The sequence below is a fragment of the Thermobia domestica genome, chromosome 11 (assembly GCF_964235325.1).
Source record: "Thermobia domestica chromosome 11, izTheDome1.hap1.1, whole genome shotgun sequence".
In the NCBI taxonomy this organism is placed as follows: domain Eukaryota; kingdom Metazoa; phylum Arthropoda; class Insecta; order Zygentoma; family Lepismatidae; genus Thermobia; species Thermobia domestica.
The window spans coordinates 251,186,574-251,211,167 of NC_137464.1; the positions used below are offsets into that span (position 1 = coordinate 251,186,574).

General features: G+C 37.2%; 1 protein-coding gene across 1 annotated transcript in view; it reads right to left on the bottom strand.

The window, feature by feature from the left end:
• Window positions 1-24,594, bottom strand: part of LOC145664922 (uncharacterized) — a 134,168-nt gene that overhangs the window by 19,840 nt on the left and 89,734 nt on the right. Inside the window, exons 2-3 of the mRNA XM_081732026.1 lie at window positions 24,281-24,430; window positions 1,685-1,846 (exon numbers count right to left, since the gene is read on the bottom strand). Of these exons, the coding sequence (XP_081588152.1) occupies window positions 1,685-1,846; window positions 24,281-24,355 (237 nt within the window). The 5' untranslated portion in view covers window positions 24,356-24,430. The remainder of the gene's footprint in view (window positions 1-1,684; window positions 1,847-24,280; window positions 24,431-24,594) is intronic.

The following is a 24,594-nucleotide window of genomic DNA, read 5'->3' on the forward strand; positions in this document are numbered from 1 at the left end:
AAGTTTGTGGTGGACAACATCGTGTCCGTGGATTTTCTCGCGGTACTCCCGTTTCTTTTCACATTCTCATTCCACCAATTTCTTCCGTCATCATTCACTTGCCTAAATCATCTGTCTCCCTTTGCCTAACAGGCATAATCGTGGGACGTTAAACTCAAAGATTTCGTTCCATTACATTTTTCCCATCTATGGATACGCATTCGGTTTTTGAAAGAGAAATCTTTTTTTTAAAAACAACCCGTACATTATCTGTAAAGATGATATAGATCTGTAATTGGAGAAAAATTTCCCGAAACGTTTCACCCAGTTTCTCCCACATTTAAGGACCTGTGACACATTAATTAGGGTTGAAAATGGACCTTCCTAACTTTTATTTCTTCCAAATATCCTGCATTTGATGTATATGGTTCGATTTTTTTTAAAATCTTCATATCTAAAATTTGGCAAATATATAGCTTACGTTATGTGGTATTTTTCAGGTACCTTGTGTGTTAGTCCCTGAACCAGGGTCCCAATAAGGGTCCCGTAACAATTCTCTTCAGGGCAGCAATATATTTGGGGCTTCGCAATAACTGCGTTGGTGTTGGTGGAGGAGAATATTTGGGGTCTCCAATCAGTGAATGATGAAAGGTACTGGTTAGTCCCTCCAACCAACGAGTTACTTTAAAGATATAACAGTTGAAGCTAGAAGCCATAACAACGACTCCCATTAATTTCATTTTCATATAAATGGTTTCCAGGTTGAATCTTTGGGATTTTCTCTTTTCGAAGCCCATTTTGCATTAATGAAGCTGACCCTCTCTCTGAGAATGAGAAGAAATAAATGCAGAAGTAAAGAAAAAGAACAAAGGCAGAAAAGGAAAAGAAAGAGGAGAGAGAAAAGCGATTGAAGAGTTATTAGAGAAAATAAAAAAATGAACAAGACATTTCCGGAAGGACCAAATTAATGTTTAGACCCACTTGTTTGAGTGCTTCTTCTTCTTCTTCTTCTTTTCTAACTCTACAGGCCCCAAAAACCGATTTCGTCGCCATCGAGGGTCACTTTTCCCATGGCGCAAAAATAAAGAGGCCTACAGTATCCATGACAATTGATTCAGATTACAGCACTTAAGTTCTTCAATATTTCAAGGACCCCTTATGGCAGGGAGCCCGGGGCACTGTCTCGCCTGCAGCTATCTAGTTATTATACTGTAAGGGTCTCCAAAAGTTAAAACTGAAGCAGTTGCGCGAAATTCCAGAACACATTTTTCTCAATCTATTCAAATTTATGGATTCACGACACATGGTAGACCTATCATTTGAAAGCTAGATTCATTCTAAAGAGAAAAACATACCAACCATTAATCACAGAAAATTAAAATCCAAGCACCAAATTCCTAAGTGAAAGTGTGCAATTTCTTGAAAGAGTAATGGCTGATTCACACATAAGATGCCGTGTCCTTGTCATTACCCTATCATACTCCGTCTGAGCAAAGGCCGCGACCTTTCACATGTACCACCAATGCTTTCTGCGCCATTTCCCTTGACTCTGATCAATTTCGTGTCGCTTCGTGTGCTCCGAAGAAAGCCGAAAAATCGCTGCCGACGAGTCCCAAACAGGCTGGTTTCTCTTCAAAGCGGCTATCGGGACACGGCATGAGAACAGCACACTATGTGTGAATTAACCTGAAACATGCCACCTTACCTTAACAGCTCCAATAATGAGGAGAATGGATATGATAATGCTCATCGCCAGACCAACAGCTACAATGATCTTCACAATTCCAGGATCCAGTGAATCGAAAACAATGGTCCTCATTTTAATGTCTGTGACTAATGTGACAATCAAGAAGAGTGTGCAGATGGCCTGAAAGAAGAATAAAATAACACAATGTAATCAAGACCAGACAATTAATTAATAAATTAAGTTTTGACTACAAAAGCGAAAGAAAATCTTATTGCCCTCTTGACAGAACTGTAGATTGCATATATTTTAAACACGCTAGACCCTAGCCATAAGAGCTAAATACACGGTTCTGATTGGTTGAAGTTATCCGTCTCTCGCCACGTAGTACACATATAGCACAAAAAGCGCCAGGTAGCGTCGGTCCTCGTGACCGAGCATTCTAGCGCACGTGCTAGTAATGAACATCGCTAATGGGTTCAAACCCAATTAAAGTTTTTTTATTTGTTAAAAAAATTCATACCACTTTTATTAAAAGAAGAAAAATAATACCCATTTGCATAATATAAAATGCATAAAAAGCGATTTACTTACGTTACGAAACAGCTGAGCGAGTGTCAGCGAGCGAAAGGGATTAGAAACCCCCATAGGGCTCGTTTTGTTCCACCTTAACCCACATGATAATACCACGTGACATTACGTCACACTGGGGTGGTGCAACTTCGATGTAAATATAACGTCATTCGCTTCCTTGTGATCAACTTAAAAACAGTTGGTTAGGGTATAGCGTGAAAAAATATGCCTATAGACTACGCACCTACCGCAATGGCGCCACAAGGAGTAATACACTCACGTCATCTACACTTCTAAATAGTTATTACATGCGAAGCAATATCGTTCAGAGCAGAGTTGTTTCGCATGGTGTCGCTACTGTTGATTGACACCAGCGAAAGGTTGTTTATCAGATTTTGTAATTGTTACAGTTGCAGCATATCAAACAAATTGTCCTTTCCAATTTAGAATTTTCTAGTCAACTTTCGAAAACGAGACGAGAAGCACATTTTAACTCGAACCGAGACGAAAAAAACAACAATTTTCGTTCCTTTATTTTCAAGACAAGGACCGAGACGAGCTTATAAATTTCGCGAGTCTCATGGGCTACACTAGTTCACCCAAACTATTAGACCTCAAACTCTGCTTTAGTGTTACAGTAAAGTCCCTAAAACTCGGCACTCGACAACCCGGTAGGGATGGCCACATTTTTTCGAAAAATACTTTTTCGAAAAATGGCTTTTTCGAAAACGAAAAACGAAAAACGCAATTTTATTCGAACAACGGAAAACGAAAAATTTTTCGGAAAACGAAAAACGAAAAGTTTTGCGAAAAACGAAAAACGAAAAACGAAATTTTTTTCGAAAAACGAAAACCGAAAAATTTTTCGAAAAAGCGAAAAACGAAAAATGAAATTTTCGAAAATCGAAAAACAGATTTTTCGAAAAAGGCCATCCCTACAACCCGGTAGTCAGATAACTTGGCCACACCTGGTAGGGCGAAAAAAAACGTGTAAACCCGTTCAAGGTCATTCCCTGAGGTCTGTATTATCAAGTAAATTACTATACAGTGTGTATTCATTAATCTTCATTTTCATGTCTAGTAAAGGCTTTATTCCTTCATAAAGTACGCACTTTTCGTTTGTTTAAGGGTAATTAGGCAGTTTATTATCTATTGTATTCTCAAGCAACCAATACATACAAGTACAGTGTTGTATTTTCTGAGGAAACAATTGTATTTACTCTTTTTTTTAACCCCGTTCCCGATAATCCGGCATTTTCACGAACGCGGCCACCCTTCGGTTTACATTAGGCCGAGTTTTCGAGTCTCTACTGTACATGATTTATAGTAATCATAAAAACTTTAAAGTGATAAAGTAAATTGTACGAACATGATGAAGAGCATTTATCAACGTTTATAGATATACAAGTCATATCATAATATGCTTCAATAATAAAAATGTTTTAAATACTGTTATATGATACCCTTCGTAAATCCTTCCTGGCGCAGAAGGACTTTGATAACTTGTAGATGCAATTAAGAAAAACAATGATTGCAAAATAATTTTGAATTTACAAAATAAAACGACGAGCTGTAAAAAGGTTTCCGAGAATCGAGACGAGGCGAGAAGAAATCTTTGAGAATCGAGACGACAAAGACGACACGAAACGAGAAAAGCTTGTTTTCCGTATCGTCTCGTCTCGTCTTGCAGGCAATCTAATATAAATAAAATAGAGTTTGTTTGTTTGTTTGTTTGTTTGTTTGTTTGTTTGTGTGTGTCTGTCTGTCTGTCTGTGCGTCTGTGTGCAGCCTGGGGACCAGACGAGTGGACCGAGAGCTACCAAATTTTGGTCACCGGTACCTTGGTCCAAATCCCAGGCAAAAACCAAGCGTTTTTTTGGTCAAAATTCGAACCAGGGGGTTTTCAGGGGGGCGTTTACCGAGACATGTGAAAGTAGTAGAAAATAACGATATTAGTGTCAAATTCATAGTTTTCGCGCTTGTTGAGATCAATGGTAAAACTCTGATCACATTACTTCCGAATTCACCCCATTCGGCTGCGGGCCGGGGGTCATCGGACTGGGTTACTAAGACATGTAAAAATAACCCAAAATGACCTATATTAGTTTCAAATTCATAGCTTCGGCGCCCGCTGAGATCAATGGTGACACTTCCATTAGCGATGACCTTCAAATTCATCTACTATTCTATGCGGGCCGAGGGTCATCTGCGAGGGAGGTTACTGAGACATGTAAAAATACTTCAAAATGACCGATATTCGTGTCAAATCCATAGTTTTCGCGGTCGCAGAGGTCAATGGGTATTTCAGCTAATGCTAAATATATAGTTGGCTTGAAACCAAAAGATTAACAACATTAAATTAATTTTAAACACGATTCATTCAGAAAGTTTTATTATAATTAGGTCAGAATTGGGTTCATAATTTAATACCGAGACTTGTAGCTTAGAATTCATTGAAGGATGTACAGCCGATGCTACAGTAGTCTCTGATGGCGGTAATTACTTTGGGGTCGGGCACCATAAAGTAACAGTGGTCTTTCCGTGCTAGACGAAAGAAACGTTTAGGAAGATACAAATCATATTTTGTGGGGTGTAGGAATTGAAGAGCTCAAGTAACAAACTGCTTTAAGAAAGAAAGAAAGAAAAAAAAAGAATTAATCTGGTAAGTCTTGGGATTTTTAAAATATTTCAATTTTAGTGGAGAGATAACAGTACATTCTACCTTTGCTTTCCCATAATAACACGAAAAAAAAAAAAACATTTAATTTATGCATTCTGAGGGGAAAACTTAACCTCACATTGTGATTTTACCAGCCCCCCTCACATTTTGACTTTACGCCCTCCGTCTCACAAGAGCATTGTTGCCAATTTGCGGGAACAGTCGCTAAAGCTAGGGGATTCGACTGGCGACGTTTTGGTGATTTTTAAAAGATGATTTAGCGAATTATTTTCAAATCTAGCGAATTTTGTGCTACGAACAACGCACTTGTAGAACAAAACAGTTTTGATATATGATCCTTTTTTTTTTTTTTTTTTTTTGGTTCCTTTTAATCAGTGGGAATTGGACTACGAGGAATTTGGCAAGTACACAAGTTGATCACTCCTCCACAATCCTGGATTGTTTCCTGTTACCTGTTGTCCCTTAATGGAAAATAATTCAAATCTTCAATATCGTATACTTTGCAGGTTTTCCGTTGAGAGGCACAACCATTATCGATTTACAAGGGCGCCGATTTCTCTGTAAATTTGGGGGGGTCCATTCAGATGCAGAAGGTATATATATGAGGATTTTAAGACAAATTGCATTCAAATTGTGCCAAATATTGTATATTTATAAATACAATTGGGGGCCCACATGATCTTTGGGGGGCCCGGGCCCCTCCGGCCCCCCGGGATCGGCGCCCTTGCCGATTTACCATTATCACTCATCTCATTATTACCGTCTTCCTTAGCCTGGGAGCTTAATCGTGGGACGTTAAAGAAAAGCAAATACAGAAAACAGGAAATGAACCCCGAATTCAAGGATTTAGCTAAATTGATTTTGAGTTTAACGTCCCTTTCAGCAGCGAGGCTATATAAGACGGGACCTACTGATTAACGTGGAATCCGGACCACATGAGCTCCCGCCGGGAATTCAAGGATTGGTTGCGTTTTATAGACAAAACATGATTAAAGTAGAGTATATTGTGTAGTAGTAGTAAATCTTGACCTTGTTGAAAACATTATAAACCATATAAATTACATATGAAAATTTGAAACAGAACATGTAGACCAGTGTTTTACAACACTTTTTCCTTTAGGGCACACTTCCAAACTTTCGCAACACTCCTGCATGCGATTCCTAGATGCAGAAAAGCAAACACACTAAAATAAATACATTTTTTTAATTATGGAACGACTACAAGATGCATATCTCATATGCAAATTATGTAAGACTCTTGAATAGAAACATTAACAAAACAGAAACTTATGACTCTTAAGCACGAATATGTGAAAGAAATATTAGACCTACCACCAGTGGCGTAGCAGCTGCCCCCGCAACCCCCGCAGTGCGGGGGGGGCCCGACATATAGGGGGCCCCAAAGTCTTGCGATGAATAAAGATTTAAAGAAGTAGAACTTCAATCTTACTTCTATCGGCTTTACAACTAGGGCCCCTTCTCTATACTTTGCGGGGGGGCCCACAAAAGTGTGCTACGCCACTGCCTACCACCAAAAACATAAGAGAAGTTAAACCAAGGTGACCAGAATTTTCACTTGTGAAAACGGGACGCTTACGAATCGGCTACGGAGGAAGGGGGGATATCTGACTTCCAGATTGCATTTTGGGACTCAGCAGTGTTCTCAATTTAGAAAATACACAAGTAAGAGTGGTAACACACCCTTTCTAACTTCACGTGTACCACACAACAAATAATGGTTCCCGATTGCAAGTTCTACTAGTTGAACACTCAGAATTCCCACTCAATTTCCACTTGAACCACGAACACTCAATTCCCATTTGAAAATTCAGAAGTTCTAGACACGCCTGAACCTTGGCAACGAGTGTTGGTGCGAAAGAGGGTAGAATTTGCATTGACGATTTATATTTTGAATAACAATTACGGGACACCTATGTAATTTTACTTAAAAACGGGACATTTAGGCGTCCCGTTCGAGAATCAGAAAAAAACGGGACAACGGTTGGAAAAAAGGGACTGTCCCGGCTAAAACGGGACGTCTGGTCACCTTGAGTTAAACTAAAAATCTTGTGACACAACAATGTATCGCGACTCAGCGGTTGAGAAATGTTGATATGGACAAGGAATTTTACGAATAATTTTTTTAGCGACTTTTGTCCCAAATTGCGATATTTTCATCTTTCGTTTTGCGACTTTTTGTGATAAGGTTTTGGCAACACTACACCGGACAAAATTTTCGGGAAGAAAGCCTGTTACATACGCTCTCCTACTCTAGCTACTTTTATCGCGCGGAACATGCTTTCGATCGCTAGTAAAAGGCACAGAAATTTCTGTATTGGTCTATCATTTTCGTGCTGACCATGTCTTACATAAACTACGCCATTTTGTTTGCACAGCCCTTCGTGAGTGAGAACGACTACTTTAAACTTTATTAAAATAGTTGAATCATGTTACTTATAGTGTTAGTGAAAAAAAAAAAAGTTTTCCACTGTCTATTTTGAAGATTAAATTAGCAAATGAATGTAAAACTAGAATAGATGATAGGCCTAAACTTGGAGGAGTCACAAGTGACCCCGAGATCAAACCAAAAAGAAGTAAAATTAAGATTTTTTTCTTCTTTCACACTTCTTTCTATTTTTCTTCTTCTTCCAGTCACAGCGTAAATCATATCCTCCGAGAAGCAAGAGAAGAAGAAAAAATTGAGATGGGTTTTCAAAAAAAGAAGAAGAAAACAGGATAAACTGTGGAAGAAGAGGTTGTAGAATCTATGAATAACGGAAAAATGAAAAGCTGCTTTTGCGGAAAACCTGATTAAAAGGGGCTATGAATAAATCATCAACTTCCTTCCCTTTCGCGATTTTTTTTTTCGTGTGTGTGTATATGTGTGTGCGTTGGAATTTTCCCGCCGCTAACGGGTGAAAAAACAAAAAAACAGTGGATCAGATGAGCTGGAGCGGTTTTCGAGCCTTTTTTTTTAAACAACATGAAAAAAGAGGAACAACCACCAAGTTGTTGTTAAGTAAATAATTTACTTTGTTCTTTTTGTTGTTTAAAAAACAAAAGCCCTCAAAAAGGAACAAGAAGAAAATGACAAATGGTTTTTATGAAAAAAAAAATGTAATGAGTAAGTCCAACAAAAATCTTGTTTGAAAAAGTCATTCTTCTCCTGTTGTTAACGTAAATTGAGTTAATGAAACAGTCTCTGTATAAACGAAGGAACGTCGATTATTGTTGCAAAAATGTTATGCACTACACGGTAATACTCTTGTCCCCTCAGCAACACTTCCACACACACACAAAATCATATAAAAACTAAAATTATATCACCGTCTGCTGCATTGTTATTAGCTAAAAATAAATTTCTCATTTTCTTCTTCTTCTTTTTAAAACTAAATTTTAACTTTCCTTCGTTTAATTTTCTAATTTTCAAAGTTCATCGTCTTTTCTTAGTTTCTTAATTAGGCTTCTGTATTAAAAGTTTTCGTTTTTAATTTTGTTCTCGTTGATTATTACTACTGCGCGAAAAGACGATGTCTATTTAAAGAAGTAAAATTACTAAACACGAACAAATCTCTTTTTCGATCTATTTCTTAATTATTTATTTGATTACTTAAGAATGCCAAGGGTGTAAAAGTTTTGTAATTTATTTATTTATTTATTTATTTATTTTTTCTTCATTAAGTGAACCAAACGAATGAAAGCTTCTACCATTCAATATAACATGCATTCTAGTCTGTTTGCCTGTTTCACGGGTGTCACTACAATTTTGCAATTTGAAACATTTGCAATCAACCAGGAAGTATTTGTATCTTAATTTAAAGACTCCAGAGACAATTGCGATCAATCAGCAAGTACTTTATCTTAATCTGAAGACCCCAAAGACAACTGCAATTAGGGATGGGCAAGAGCGAGTACGAGCGAGTTTTCATTGAAACTCGACTCGACTTGAAACAGACATCTTTAAGCTCGACTCGAGAACTCGGCTCGAAAAGTTTCCTCCAACTCGACTCGCATTTGACTCGAGCCAAATCGAGTCAAATGCTGTTTGTAGTTTCAAGTATCCTACATAGACAATATAATTATTATCAATGATACTACTACTACAATTTATTATTATTATTATTATTATTATTATTATTATTATTATTATTATTATTATTATTATTATTATTATTATTATAACAACACCGTGTGTAAACATGAAAGATAGGCGGTTTGTATCTGAATACCAAAAACTAGATGACTGCTTACCTTGATAGTCGTGAAGTCTAGGAGGCAAGGACATCGTTCACGAGGTTCTGGGTCATGAGGAGCAAGTATTTGGGCTCGAACCAAAAATTGCTAAAAGTTGTAGGGCGCCGGCCAAACATGTTCAAAACTGCTCTGCGCGGGTTGAGGGTTATCAATGGCTCGAGCAGCTCAGCTCACAGCTCATTTACTATCGAGCCAACAGCTTACCCAATCGAGGTAGCTAGAGCCAATGGCTCACCTGAGCCGAGTAAGTGCCTCACCTCATCCTAATAGAACCGGCTATTCTCTCAGTTCAACTGAACTGAGCCTGTTGACATCACTACCTGGTTTGGGCTTCTGCTTGGGCTCAACACTTCGTTCGAGCAGGTCTCAGTCTTGATGGTAAGAACTACAGTATATACTTATATTAGTCCTCACGACATTTGATTCTCTCTTGTTATAAAAACCCATTGTAGTCTCTTTAAGACGAGATGAGATACGAGCAATGTTCCCTTTTCCTGAGCAACACTAAAAATATTCCACATTACTACTTACATTTCTCATAGCTTTCGCTTTCGAGTCTAAGCAGGCGATGATTTCAAAACGAGTTAAAACGTGCTAAATGAGCGAACCATATATCGAACTCGGCTCGACTCGAAACTCGACCTCAAAACAGTGACTCAGCCCGGAATTCAACTCGAGAAAATTACCTTTGACTCCGACTCGAATTCGGTTCGAGTTTCGAGTCGAGTCGAGTTTTAGCTCGACTCGCGCCCAACCCTAACTGCAATCAACCAGAAAGTATTCTATCTTAATCTGAAGACTCCAGAGACAATTGAAACCAACGACGAAGTATTCTATCTTAATCTGAAGACTACAGAAATAGTCACAATCAACTAGGACGTACTCTATTTAGTCTGAAGACTCAAGAGATAATTGTAATCAATCAGAAAGTACTATATCTTAATCTGAAGACACCGGAGACAATTGCGACTGTTATTCAGCTTCCGTAACTTTAAAAATTATTATTATTATTATTATTATTATTATTATTATTATTATTATTATTATTATTATTATTATTATTATTATTATTTATTATTATTATTATATAAACACAATATAGTTAATAGTAGAAATACTGATTTCTCTTACACTTTCCTACGCTTGATTCTGGCAAAAAAAAGTAAGAAACACTGAGTTGATGCTCACCTATTTTGATGTGTTTAAAATCAGTGTTAATTTTCACTTCATGTTCTTTCTTAGTATTTATCTAATATTGTTAATACGTACCATACATGAACAATGACATATTAACATCATATGCGTCATCAAACTCAGCGGCGCAAATCTGTCTTCAACATTGAGGGGGACGGGTAAGACCGTTCCCATATATATATTTTAAGCGTGAACATACTTATGAAGTCGAAAAACAATGCTGTGGAGGATCAGGGAAGCAGAGTTGTCAACAATTGGGAGGCGGGCATATTTGATGTTTATTCTGGAGGACATGAATTTCATCTTACTTTCCTTTGTGGCAATCGGACACAAATTGTCACATTTCTCCCCCAAAAAACACATTTCAGATCGGATTATTGAGAGGACAGTCCCTCCAGTTCCAAGATTGGAGAGGACATGTCCCCGTCATTCCCCCGGGATTTGCGCCAGTGATCAAACTTACTGGAGATTGTAGATTAATCCTGTTTGTGAACATGAGCTAAAGCTCGCAAGCATTTTCTAAAATCACCAATGACTTCGTGCATCTGAACGATTCTTTAAATCGTCTCATACATATGTGCGTACCGTTTATCTCTTTTGATCCCTTTCAGGTTTCCATCCCGATAAACATAACATCCGTTCTTTCGTATTCTGACTTGAACTTTCAAATAGAGTCTACCGAGCAATGCAGTATTATATTATTCCATCCTTCTAGAACACTATTATTCTTTTGTCTCTGTTGGTAGCAAGCTCATATATCTAGATCCACAGGAACATCTTGAACTTCTAGCCACTGATGTAGATTGTTCTAACCTCTCATTGTCAGGAGGTTTACCATGGACCAATGACAAACTTTCATCCACGTCTTGTAGTTTCAAAAGACTAAAGCTACACACATTTGAACTGTCAATAGTACTTCATCACCACTATTATATTCACAGACGACGCTTAAGTTATGCACTTTTCTCCCTAAGCAGTTCTTCACATGAAAAAAATAATAATAATAATAACAACCATTCACATGCATTGATTCAAACGCTTCTCCTAGTGTTCATGTGGCTACTGCTTCGAAATAAATATTGAATATCTGGGGATTCACACACAACAAAATAGCATAAGCAAAACACACAACTAATATTATGCAGTTAATCGTGGTTCTCTTAGCTATGTATAAACTTGTCTTACATCTTTATGTGAGTAATATCCAAATTCAAAAGCCTTCGGCTAGTGTTTAGCATCGACATAAAATATCAATTCTAACTTTCATACAAAGATATAAGATGATTAAGAACTTGGTCGCAACTGCTACAATTCATATTTATGACATGACCTTCAAAAGAAAGTGATTGCAATTGTCACAATTCATGTTTTTGATATGACCTTCAAAAGAAAGTGGTCGCAATTGCCACAATTAATGTTTTTGATATAACCTTGAAAAGAAAGTGATCGCAATTGTCTCGTTTTTATACATTATCTCAATTGTTGAAGGTCGCAATTGTTATATATTTGTTTCACTGTCAGTGGTATTTCAAAAGATTTCTCCCTGGAGAGGGAGAGGGACTTTCAATATGCAGGAAGTGATACCTGGTAATTTCTGTTCAGCATGAACGGAGGTATGGTTCCGGTGTTCCGGGGAAACGACAATTTCGAAACTCAGGGTAGGAGGAAATTCAGTCCGGTTATCCCCAGAAATCATCACTATTCAAGGTAACTTTCGTAAAGAATTGTACAATTTTAAAGGAACTATGGTGCATAAAACTCTCTAGATAGGCTTGCGGTTGAACCCTATCAAAAAAACGAAGGAAAATAGGAAAATTTCATCTTAACTTGAGAGACTGAATATAAATACGAGGTTCGATTCAAAATCTTGATGGCTTGATTCATAGTCACATTTTTATTGTGATTACTTCAAAATATCGAAAGTTGATTGATTAATTTGTAATTTGGCGTACTGTTCAGCACTGAGGCTATATGAGACGTGGATCTGCAGCTTAACATATAGGATCCAAACCACATGAGCTCCCACTAGAGCTGCCAACTCTGAAACATAAATTGACCGTTATTCGTTTATAATCCTCAACACTGATGAAGATTAATTATACTTCAAATATTGAAATGTATAGTTGAGCCTGACAAAAGATACCGGTTAGTTGGCAACTCTAGCTCCCACCAGGAAATAAAAATAAGAACCCGTACACTGAAGGCGGGTAGGATAACCATATAGCCACAGGGAGTTTATTCATGACAAGGAGCAACCTGGTAGGAACCGGAGGCGAAACTTCGTCAGACACAAGTTTAACGTCCCACGATTATGCCCTTTAGACTAAGAGAGACAGATAATTGAGACAAGTGAATGATGATGGAAGATTTGGTGGGATGAGAATGTGGAAGGAAACGGGAGTACCGCGAGAAAATAACGCCTCTGACAAATATCTTCCATGTCAGCTCTAATCTCGCTACTGAAACCGGAAGTTGCGATAACTTTTCGCTTCCGGTTTTAATATTTTACTTTCATAAAAGAAAAACTGTAAAAGATAGCAAAAAACTAATTTCTCATATGGATTTCGCTTTCCAAAAGTCCAATAAGCTCCATCTCCTCCCCACTTTCTTCTACTTATCCGCCTATTAAAAGAGGAACTGATAAACCCACTTCTCATTAGGAGATTCAACCCTTATAGTTTGGAAGCCTAGCGTAGTTTCGCACTATGGAACGCAGTTCACTTGTATGAAAAATCGTTTTCTTACTGTTGTTACATTTTTTTCTTTTCGTTTCTTGAGTTAAAATTAGCTGAAACAAACTTTTCTGGCACAGTTATGAAATGAGGTGGCACTCATAACCTGCATTTTCCCCGAATGTTTCAGCTGGAAAACCCGCTTGGCAACATTGCGTGGTATTTTAGCGGCAGTGACGTGATGCAGCCTTCAAATCCCAAAATTAGACTCTTGCTTGGGAAAACAAAACTTTTTTTTTTCTTTGTTTAGCTGTTTGAAGAAATTGGCCATACCACGGCGAACAAACTTCCTGTTAAAAACATCCTAATTGATTTGTGATGGTTTTTTACTAAAGAAAATTGATATGCTCACTGTGTTAAATCACTCATAGGCAAAAAATATCAGTGGATTCTGCGAACTTAGCCATTATTACAAATTTTCTTCCTTATTTTCTTTTCTGTTCATTTTTAAGTCTGTACTTTCTTTGTTTCTTGCAGTATTTGGAAATCTCGTTAAAAACACTAACTTTCGCGATTGTGGAAAAAGATATAACATTCTTTATTATTATTACTATTATGTTTTTAAAAGAAAAAGAAACGTAGAGGTTTCTTGTGGCTAAGCAGTTAGTGTACGCGCCTTTCGGGTGGGAGACCCAGGTTCAATTTCCAGCAGGAGCACATGTGGTTCGCGTTAAAAGTTAATCTACTCATTAAAAGTTAAGGTAAAGGTCCACGTCTCATATAGCCTCGCTACTGAAAGGATCGCTAAAATAAAAAAGAAATAAATAAAACAAAAAAGGTCATTACTATAAGAGCACCCTGCATTTACAACACAATTAATCAACTGTCTCATCACTTACAGTTAGTAATCATTTCGATGTACTTTGTTTTAAAAAAAGTTTAACGTCTCACAATTATGCACCGAGGCTAAGGGAGATGGTGATGATGATAAAGAACATAATGGTAGTGCAATGGAGAAAGCTGGAGAAAACAGAAGAATGCCGAGAAAACCCACGCACACGGTGTTTGACTACCAGCTGTAAGCTGTAACCGAACTAGAGACTTTTTTAGATTGACTATTGTATAACATGTAATTAAAAAATAATAAGCCCTAGGTTAGATTTGAACCTACAACGGATATATAAAGTGAACGTCAGTCAAATTATTCAGACCACACGTCCCTCAGTGGCCAAGTGGATAATGTGCCGGGGCGTATCCACGCAGGGGTGTCACTGGGTCCTTCCACCACTCAAAACCTTTGTAGCTCGACATACATGTACATTTTCTTAATAGAACTACATTTGTTGAGCAGAGAATGACTCACGTAGTCTAAAGATTTGACCTTATCATCCGTACTATTTCATTTCTGATAGAAACACTCAGGTTTTATCATTTTACGTAGTATAGATAGCAGTACTGTAAAATTACTTATAGTTTTTTTCTTCATCTATAGAAAAATACCCATTAAATACTATATAAACGTAGTCTTTTTTTTTTTAAAGAAAAAAGGGAGAACTTTATGTTGAAAGAAAATAAAAAAAATTGCTTATAATACCCATGAAATTGGCTTTATTTGACATCATTCTATCGCATTGATGTTTGAATATGATTTCAGACATGTGGCCACCGCGGCTGGCGCGTACATGGTGTAATCTCGAAGGTTCAATTTTCACACACTCTTCGCATAAATCAGGCAAAAAACATGTCGAATGTTGGCTTCCAAGTGGTCAATTGTTTCTGGTTTCTCGACGTAGATGTGCGACTTTACATATCCCCAGAGTAAATAATCTAATGGTGTTAAAACGCACGAACGAGGTAGCCAGTTAATAGATCCATTTCGTGAAATTAATCATTTGTCGAATTGAACCATGGTTTTCAAAATAAATTTGCACAATTTGCAAACGTTGCTCCGGCGTGAGTTTATTCATGATGGATTGCCAAATCAAACTAACCTCAAAACAACCTAGAACTGTATTATTAGATGTTACAGAAAACAATGTTACCAGTTTAAAGTTCTCCGCCTCTAAGAAACACCTTTTATCATTGGACCCCTCCAAACTTTGGATTCCTCCCAACAAAAATTTCTAGGTGCGTGCTGATAATGTAGATAACTTCTGTTCACGGTCTCGGATTCGATTCCTGGTAAGAATAGTTCGTCTAGATTTATTCCTAATTAAAATAGTAAGTTCCCTTTCCAATATAGCCTCGGTGTTGAAAATAATTATTAAACTCCAATCCACGAATGAATTGAATTTCAGGCTATGGCTATACCCGTCGGCACCATTGATGTAGTAATCAATTACGAGGTATCCAAGATCTTAATTTTCCAGATATTACAGCATTATTGAGACCGTGACACAAAATAGCCAACTTTTATCCCCCATTTACTTTCTTCTCGTAATTCCGTTTTAAACACGTGAGTTTCAGTTTAGATACTTTCATACTATGATGATTTAAAAATGGAAGAGTGATAATAGAGTAAATAAAATCAATTCTTCTACTCAATTGGATGTTTTATATTTTCTGGTGCAGACCTAGATGCAAGTTACCCATACTACTCAGTTTTGACATAAATAATTGTTTCGTAATTTTAATGTAAACAAGTAACAATGTCACATGTATGCCAAGTAAAGAAGTTTAGTCTGTATGGCGTGATGTTTTCTTAATATTAAAACCGGAAGTGCTAGTAGATTTCTCCCATTTCCGGTTTTAGGAGAGATATAAAGTGGAAATGTAACATATTCTTCGAACGCTTAATTGATTGCAGACAACTTCTTTTCGCATTTAATTATGATTTAATTCTATAACGACCAACTTCCAATTTCCAATTTATGACTTCCGGTTTTAACAGACTTAAGAAAGAAGATGGTATACATTCTCAGAACGCAAAATCGGTTCCATAAATGTCGCTTCTCGTTATCTCTCACTGTTTTGCCCTATCTAGATCAATATCGAAACCGGAAGTTGTAGTGGGTTTGTATTACTTCGGTTTTAGTAAAGAGGTAATGATGGAGGTGAAATGTATTTTTTGGGCGCTTAACCGATTCTCGCTATCTATTACCGTTTTGGCTCTGTAGTGATCAACGTCAAAACCGGAAATGGTTTATTTCTACTACTTCCGGTTTGAATATTACCTCCGTCAACGAACTCAATTTCTAACATTTAACTCCTGGCCAAAATTGATGGTAATCCATCAAGTGGTTCTTGAGATATCTTGTCTCCCAGACAGACGGACACACGGACTTCAAAGTACTGTATGTATACAGTAAACTCTTGATTATCTACGGACGAATTATCCGTTTTGCTATTATTCGCGGTCTTCCTGTTTTTTTCATCTTTTTTCGACGGTAAATAACGGTACGATATGAAAACTTCAATCACAAATAAAGAAGAGTTGATTTCACACGAAGAAATTAAAACAGTTGATTTTTGTGAACTGAAATCTCTTAGTTTAACGTCCCACGATTATTCCCTTTGGGATAAGTGAGACGATGATTGAAGCAAGTGAATGATGATGGAAGAATGGGTAGAATGAGAAAGTGGGAGGAAACGGGAGTAGCCGAGGAAAACCATGGAGACGATGTTGTTCACCACAAACTTACTTGTCCGGGGATTGAACCAGGGACCTGGCGCACCAGAGATAAAGTTTTACTACTGAGTCAGCGTGACCCAATAAATTGTATATGAACTTTCCCTACTGTAAATAAAAATTGTTCCAAAACCATTTTCATGTTGATTTTTTTTTTTTCTTTTTTTTTTTTGGTCATTCTGTGAATCATCTGCAGTTGGTGCACCAAACAAATCCGCGGATAATCGGGAGTTTACTGTATATAAGGAAATTTTAGTCTATAGATCAAATTCCTTTAAAATTGAAAATGACAGATGATGATGAAAGTAGACAAAAAAATCTCGTCCAATCTATTTTTAGTACAATGAATCTATACCAACGCTATTTTTTGCTCTAATATATTGTACTGTATGGGACAGAAACATGGACGTTACGCAAAGATGACGAAAAACGACAGGAAGCATTCGAAACTTGGGTGTAGAAAAGAGTGGAGAGAATTAGCTGGATCGAGCGAATAATGAATGAGATGGTGTTAAAAATGATGTGGGAGAAAAAAATAGATATTGTTGAGAATAGGAAAAGAAACTGGTTGGGACATTGGCTAAGAAGGAACTGTTCCATGAGGGACGTGCTAAAGGGTATGGTGGCAGGAAAGAGAGGGACGGGGCGAAGGAGACTGCAATTAATGGACGATATCAAAACAGAAAAATCGTACGTGAAGACGAAGAGGTTAGTGGAATACCGTGGAGTTTGAAAGCTTCTCAGTTGCAGCGAGTGACCTGCCAATAATGGCAGAATAGCTATAAAAGTGAAGATATGTCAACAGACAAATGAACATAATTGTTCTGTAAATTTGACTATTTATGCGTAGTGTGCTGATAGTTGGAAATCTTAAAAAAAAAAAAGAAAAAAGAAAAGAAGAAGGAAAAGCAGTGGCTTAAAGTTATTTATTCTTTGGGTTAGAAAAAAAAAAAAAACAAGAATAGATAATATTACCCAGAAAGATGGGGAACATTCTGAAATACTCTTAATTATCCATTCCCCGTCAAAAATCTTGAGGAAAGCTGGATATCGGATTCTTTTCTTTTTCTAGCTAGCTTTACAATAATTAAATCACGATTTCCCATCCCGTGAGACTTAGTTTTTATCTTTGAGGTTTAAAAAAAAAGAAAGAAATGTTTCGTTAAATCTTAGTGTTAGCACAAATTTTTTAAGTACAAACTGTTTAATTTTCTAATACAAATAGTTTTCATGTTATTCCAACACTTGACTAAAAATGTAAATGTTCCTTTTGGTTACTATGTGGCGCTTTAAACAACATAAACAATTGAATTAACATAATCAAATATTATGCCAGAATTAGTATTCACTCCAGTTTCATCGCAAGAGCCGTGAAAGCATACCGGAAGAACCAGAACCGCCTACAGTTCATAGCTAAGCATATTGCATGTGATGTTTACACTGGCACCAATATACAAAACTAACGAAGTAACGCTGCGTATTTATTATGTGAGAAAATATAAACCAGGCATGATCTATATTATAAAATCATGGTTATTTTAGTCTATAACTTCATTTGTGAGTTGGGCTCTCAAGCTTATGGTTCTCATTGATTGTTTACGAGGTATGTAGATTAACATATTTTCTTAAGGCGCTTAGCTTCCTAATTGGATCCCAACTAGTGATGTAACGTAGAGTAATTGTGATTAAGGATAATGCGTCGAATATTAAGGACTAGTTCTGTCATTGTTGCTAATGTGTAATACTGCAATTGTGTTTTACTCATGTCTAGACATGAAAGCCCTACTCCCTCCAAAACAATACATGTACACAGGGCCGTAACTGGTGGGAGGGCAAGGGGTTAACTGCCCTCCCAGGGAAACTTCCCGCCGTTCGAGGGGGGCCTATTTTAAGACAAAATTTTCTTACTCCATATACGATATGAACACAAAATCATAAATGAAGCATCAAACAGGTCCACTACAATACCCAATCAAAACAGCACACAAAAGATAAATAAAACAAAAATGAATCAAGGGAGCATTTCGATATATATTAGGGGCCCTAGAAATAATATTTATTCGTTTGACTTTGAGATTTGTCAATATTGTTCCCTTAGTTAATTTGTCATGTATGGAACGGTCCCAGGGGAGTAACTAACGGTCCCGCAGACCTTACCGTGCGGAAAAGCCCACAGGCTCCGGGAAGTCCATAAAGAGTTAAAGAAAGATGGAAAAAGGGGGCCCAAGAATTAGGAAAAACTTTTTCTAGGGGGCCCAAATACGAGCATTAATGCTTTTACCCCCAGAAAAAAATCCAAGTTACGGCGCTGCATGTACAGTATTTTTTACTAATCATTTTTATTTAAGAACGTTTCACAATTTCGAGCTCTAGAGGTTGAACGAATAAAACTTCCAGTCAGTGTTTCTTCCAGACATGTTTTTTCGGGGGCATTGCCTCCCCGGAGCTCTGAGAGTGCTCTCCCCCCCGGAAAAGACCAAAATAATACGTGTATAATATAATAATAAATAGAATAGTACGAACAGTGCCTCCTTGGAATACTAAAAGTGCCACCCCCCAGAACATTGTTTCTGAAAGAAACACTGATTTCAATTGTTCCAGTTATACTAACCACCTCGCATAGTCCAAAAATACTTTCAAAGTTTGTCATTTTTGTTGGTCAGTTAGGAATATAAAAATAATTCTTTCACCTTTTCACATCCCGGAGAATTCAGTACCGAGCTGGAGTACTTAATGTTGAAAATGAAGCTAAAATATTGTTCTCAAGAACAATTTATGATCTCCATAAGTAAATAAAAAAATGGCGAGATCCGACAAGCGAGGAAAAAGGGTCGATACATTTATTAATTAAAAGCATTCATAACTTTCTTCTTGGTGCTCGATTGAAGATAAAAGAGAACAAGGCTTGTAATAATGCTTTAATTAGCTGGCTTTATATTCTTCTGATTATAAATGGGTTTTATGGTTAATTATGATATGTAATGTTCAGTTATATGTTTCAGTGTTGCCACTTTCTGCAATTTTGTGCAAAAATTCTTTTCATTCTTTGAATAAAGGATTTAGGATTTAGATTTCTGGGCTCTCGGCATCTAGGGCCACTTAGCCCTTCACGTTTTGACGGATGACGTCCCTCTGCGAGCACACAATCTGGGGAAAGGGAAGGAAGAAAGGAAGCGACCTGGGACCTATAAGTTAGGTACCACCCCCGCATTTACCTGGTGTGAATGACGAAAACCCAGGAAAACCTCATTCAGGGTGGCTGGCCTGGAAAAGCGTTTTACAGTTTTTCGACCGAGTGGCCCCACCGGGAATCGGACCCGGGATCGCTCTCACCAAAGGCGAAAGCGTTAGCTACTACGCAACGCGGGGCCACTCTTCGAATAAAAATGTGTATGATAAAGAAGAATGCTAAACTGCAATCGTAATCAGAGATAAATTATTTCAAATGAAATATGTCTTACATTGAGTTACATTTTATTCAATTTCTGCATCAAAAGTAATAGACAGAGTGTGATGTGTTCATAATGGTGGCTAATGTGTCAAAATGTCTGTTTCCCATTGTATCATTCGTCTCTACGTTCGAACTTTCAATTTCAGGAACGTTCCCCAAGACTTCCAAATTGTGCTATACATAAGTGTTGGAAATCTTACAGAACGGCTGTGTCTATCTATTGGCAGGTATTACAGCAACAATGGAACGAAATATGAATCTAGGAATCAATTTATTGTTCCAACAAATAGATTCCATCTTATATATTAATCCTTTATTCAAACCGGAAAAGAAAATCAACAAGATGTTAGAAAATTTGAGGAGAGGCTGAGGAAAATATGGGATGATAATAAATGTTAGAAAGACAAAAGTTATGGTGATTGGAACGAAGTGGTTAATGTCAAATATAGAAATAAGAAGGGAGAAAATAGAATAGGTGACTGGTTAGTATTATTAATAATGATATGAAATGTGAATGTGAAAAAAAATCAAGGATAGGAATGGCGAAAGAAGCCTTTAGGAGGAAGAAGATACTATTTTGTGGAACCTTGAATAAGGAGTTTAGAGAAAGACTCATAAAATGCTTCGTGTAGAGTATTGTACAATATGGTTCAGAAACATGGACATTACACAAAAATGAGGAAAAACAACTAGAAACTTTCGAAACGTAGGTGTGGAGAAGCATGGAGATAATTAGTTGGGTGGAACGGAAAACAAATGAGAGGGTGTGAGAAATGATGGAGGAGAAAGGAACAATTTTAGATATTATTAAGAAGTGGAAGAGAAAGTGATTGGGACATTGACTAAGAAAGAACGATATCATCAGGGGGTATGGTGGCAGGAAAGAGAGGGTGAGGGCGAATGAAACCACAATTAATGGATGATATCAAAACAACAAAATCGTATGTGAAGACGAAGAGGTTAGCGGGAAGACCGTGAATCCTGGAAGCTTCTCAGTTGCAGCAAGTGACCTACCAATAATGGCAGAATCCCTATGATAATGGTGATGATTCAAACCGGAAGTCACTGAAATTAGTCATTTTTGGATTCAACGTTGATCGCCATTGAACGAAAACTGTAACAGATAGCGACATGCTATTTTTTTTAATCGATTCAGAATCTGACGGAAATATACACAAGAAGAAAATCTGAAGAACAAAAACCACAAGTAATAGAAATTTACTACTATGTCCGGTTTCACTACAGATGTCCGGAGAATAAATACGGTAAGTAATATCGACAAGCAGCTTTCTGGAATCGATTCAATGTTCCAAAAATAGGTTTACTCCATTAATCCTCTATTCAAACGGAAAGTGGTTGAAATTAACCACTTCCGGTTTCAATTTTGTTTATATGATATGAGTTAAGCTCTCTTTCACTAATGAGACTATATGAGACGTGGACCTATAGGTTAAATTAAATTCGAACCACATGAGATCTGCCGGGAGCCGAATCCCGGGCTCACACGACAAAGGCGTGTACGCTACCCACTCAGTCATGAGGAAGCTCTCTAGTTTCAAAGTTGACCGCCACAGATACAAGAACAGTACGAGATGGTGACAAGCTGTTTTGTGGAATAGACTCACCGACTCATGGTTTATGTTTAATACAAACAAACAGAAAGATGAATATGGTTTCAAAGAGCACAAGAGTAGGCTAGTTCGTAGAATATTGCGACTAATAAAATTGGTCCTTACATTAAAAAAGTTTGAGAAACACTGCGCAGCGTTTTTCAAACTGTGGTCCGTGAACCAGAATTGGTTCTCTTAGCTTGAGCATTAGTGGTACTCGAAAAAAAAAGGGGAAAAATACCAAAATTGAAGTGAATACTTCAGGGCATATTATAATTGGGAATCTCACAGAGAGTTTGGAAATTACACAAGAAAGCAAGCGTCTTTTACTTTATCTTCCAGAGTTGACACTTTAATGAAATTGATTACTCAATCCGCTCTATAAAATATTCCTGATGGCGTTCAGCTATAATTATAAAAAGGAAACGAATGGTTGTATTTTCTTCTATTAAAACCAAAATGATATTGAGGAGATAATGGCTGAGTGGTAAAGTGATCAGCTCTGGTTCGAGGATTTCCAACCACGCAAGTTTGTAGTGGACAACTTAATGTCCCGTGAGTTTTCTTGGGGTTCTCCCGAATCCTCTTATACTCTTATTTCATCAATTATTTTATCCTTCATTATTTCGTTCACATAACAGAAGAACGTTTTAAAAAGTAGAAACTTTCATTTCCGTTTTTAAAAATAAATTTAAGGAAATTTTAATTAGCGCTATTTTTTTTAAATATTAACCCCACAGCAGCGCAGAGATGAGTTAATATCTCCTGCCCAGTGCAACGTAGAGATTGCTGATGTTATAGAGTCTGTCTCACCCACAGCAGCTTGGAGAGAAAAGTAGGAATTGATCAATTAGAACTGATGTCTTTTATCTCTTGACATGCTCTTTTATAGCCGAATTTGGAGGCGGAGCCTGTGCAGGGGTATCTTCGTGACTCTCCGTGTTCTTTCGTATTTCTTCGGAGACGGCATTGGTTGGGTGCTTGTAATACTTGTGGAGAAGCACAATACTTGTGTGATGTTGTTCACAAATATGAAGGGATATTGCAATATTTTGAGAAGATTCTTTTTTTAATTTTTCAATGGTACTCTTGCTTTCAAAAAGGATAAGAGTAGTGTGGTCCTTAGAACATTCTGCCTAATAAAAGTGGTCCCCACTTGACAAAAAGTTTGGAAAACGCTGCACTGATGGAACTGCGGGAAAACATTCCGTGTTATGTAATAATGATTTCTGGTCACACAGTCTCAAGGATCTTTCGCAATATGGTTTAGAGTCTCATTGAGCAACACTGGCTTAGCGAAGTCTAATTTCTGAAACACTGTTTTAGTGAGACATGATTGATAGTGTAAACACTACAAATTGATAAAGTGATTGTATGACCATAATGAAGAGGATGGATCAAATTTTAAAGATAAGCAAGTCATTACACAATATGCGACGGACAGTCACAAAGTTCCGGGAAGGTTGTTATAGTTTTGACATTTGTGATGCAACCACAATGAAACTTGTGCAATACAGACCTTAGGGTTGCCTAATTATGAATTTATCATGTGTGAACCGTCATAACAGGAGTAGTTTAGCTGAACGGAGGAGTCTGTAGTGATCTGTTGGTGCAATTTCACAGATCGAGCAATGCACAAACATCAAGTTCATGTGCAAATGGGGGGAATCAGCTTCAGAGACTTCGATAACCTTAAAAATAGTTTAGCACCATCGGAAGTTCGGCTCTTCCCAAAGATAAAAAATGGACTTTTCCGTTTCGCCAACGTAGAAGAGATCAAAAAGAACGCGACGCCTCAACTTCGCAAGATGCCGAAAGAAGACTTTCGTCGGTGTTTCCAGCATTCACAAGATCACTGAAATGAATGTGTATGTGTTCCGCCTCCTTGGTAGGCGATTAAGTAAATGTATACTTATACAGGATGGTCCAAAAGTAGGTATACAATCCCGTACTGATCAGCTCACTGCATTTTATATAATTTCTTATTGTTATCCATACTTTCTTTATTACTTGTTCCTAATGTCTTTTTACTTATATCGTAAGCTCAGAACAGCCGAAGCAAATAACCTTATAAGGTAGAATGTTATACTTGATCAATGCAGGGGTGTAAACCTACTTTTAAGCCACCTTGTATTGTGGTAATAAAGAGCAACAACAAAATTCCGAGAATTTTTCGACTCCCCTCGTACTCCAATAACAAATTTGATTCAAATGTTGTTATATCACCCTTCGTGAACCTCTGATGACGTGGAAGAGTCCTGATAACTTTTATAGCTGAGATAAAGAAAAGTATCATGGCATAAATTTTGTACATAAATTACCAAAACGAGACAAACAAAAATCGAGACGAGACGAGATCTTATCAAGAATCGAGACGAGACAAGATTTTTTTTTTTAAAAAAAAACTTATTTTAGGTCTCACTCGTCCTGTGGGCAACACTTCCTGAAAATGGTGCCCAGTACATTTGCTACTTGATTCCAGGATTTCCATCACTTACAACATCTTTCAAACTATTCTAACATCGGTGTATATAATAATCATACATGGTACTTACAATAGCAAGTCCTCCGCTGATTATTGTCCCCATTTTAAGGGAACAACATAGACAACAATTCTTCAGGACAGGCATTCTGACTCAGATTATCTGCAGAAGAACACTATTTCTCAAACGAATTCCAAGTATTTAACGTCTTTTTCCTGCGATCTGCAAAAAATAATAATAAACAAATGTTAATTTTCAACTATTGTGCGCTTACAGTCTATAATTTTTAATAAACATTATAATAACAAAATTAAAGTAATCTTGTTTTTGATCGGATGGCACTCAAACGGTTGCATCGACAAGGCATGAATGTTTGAGCATGTTAG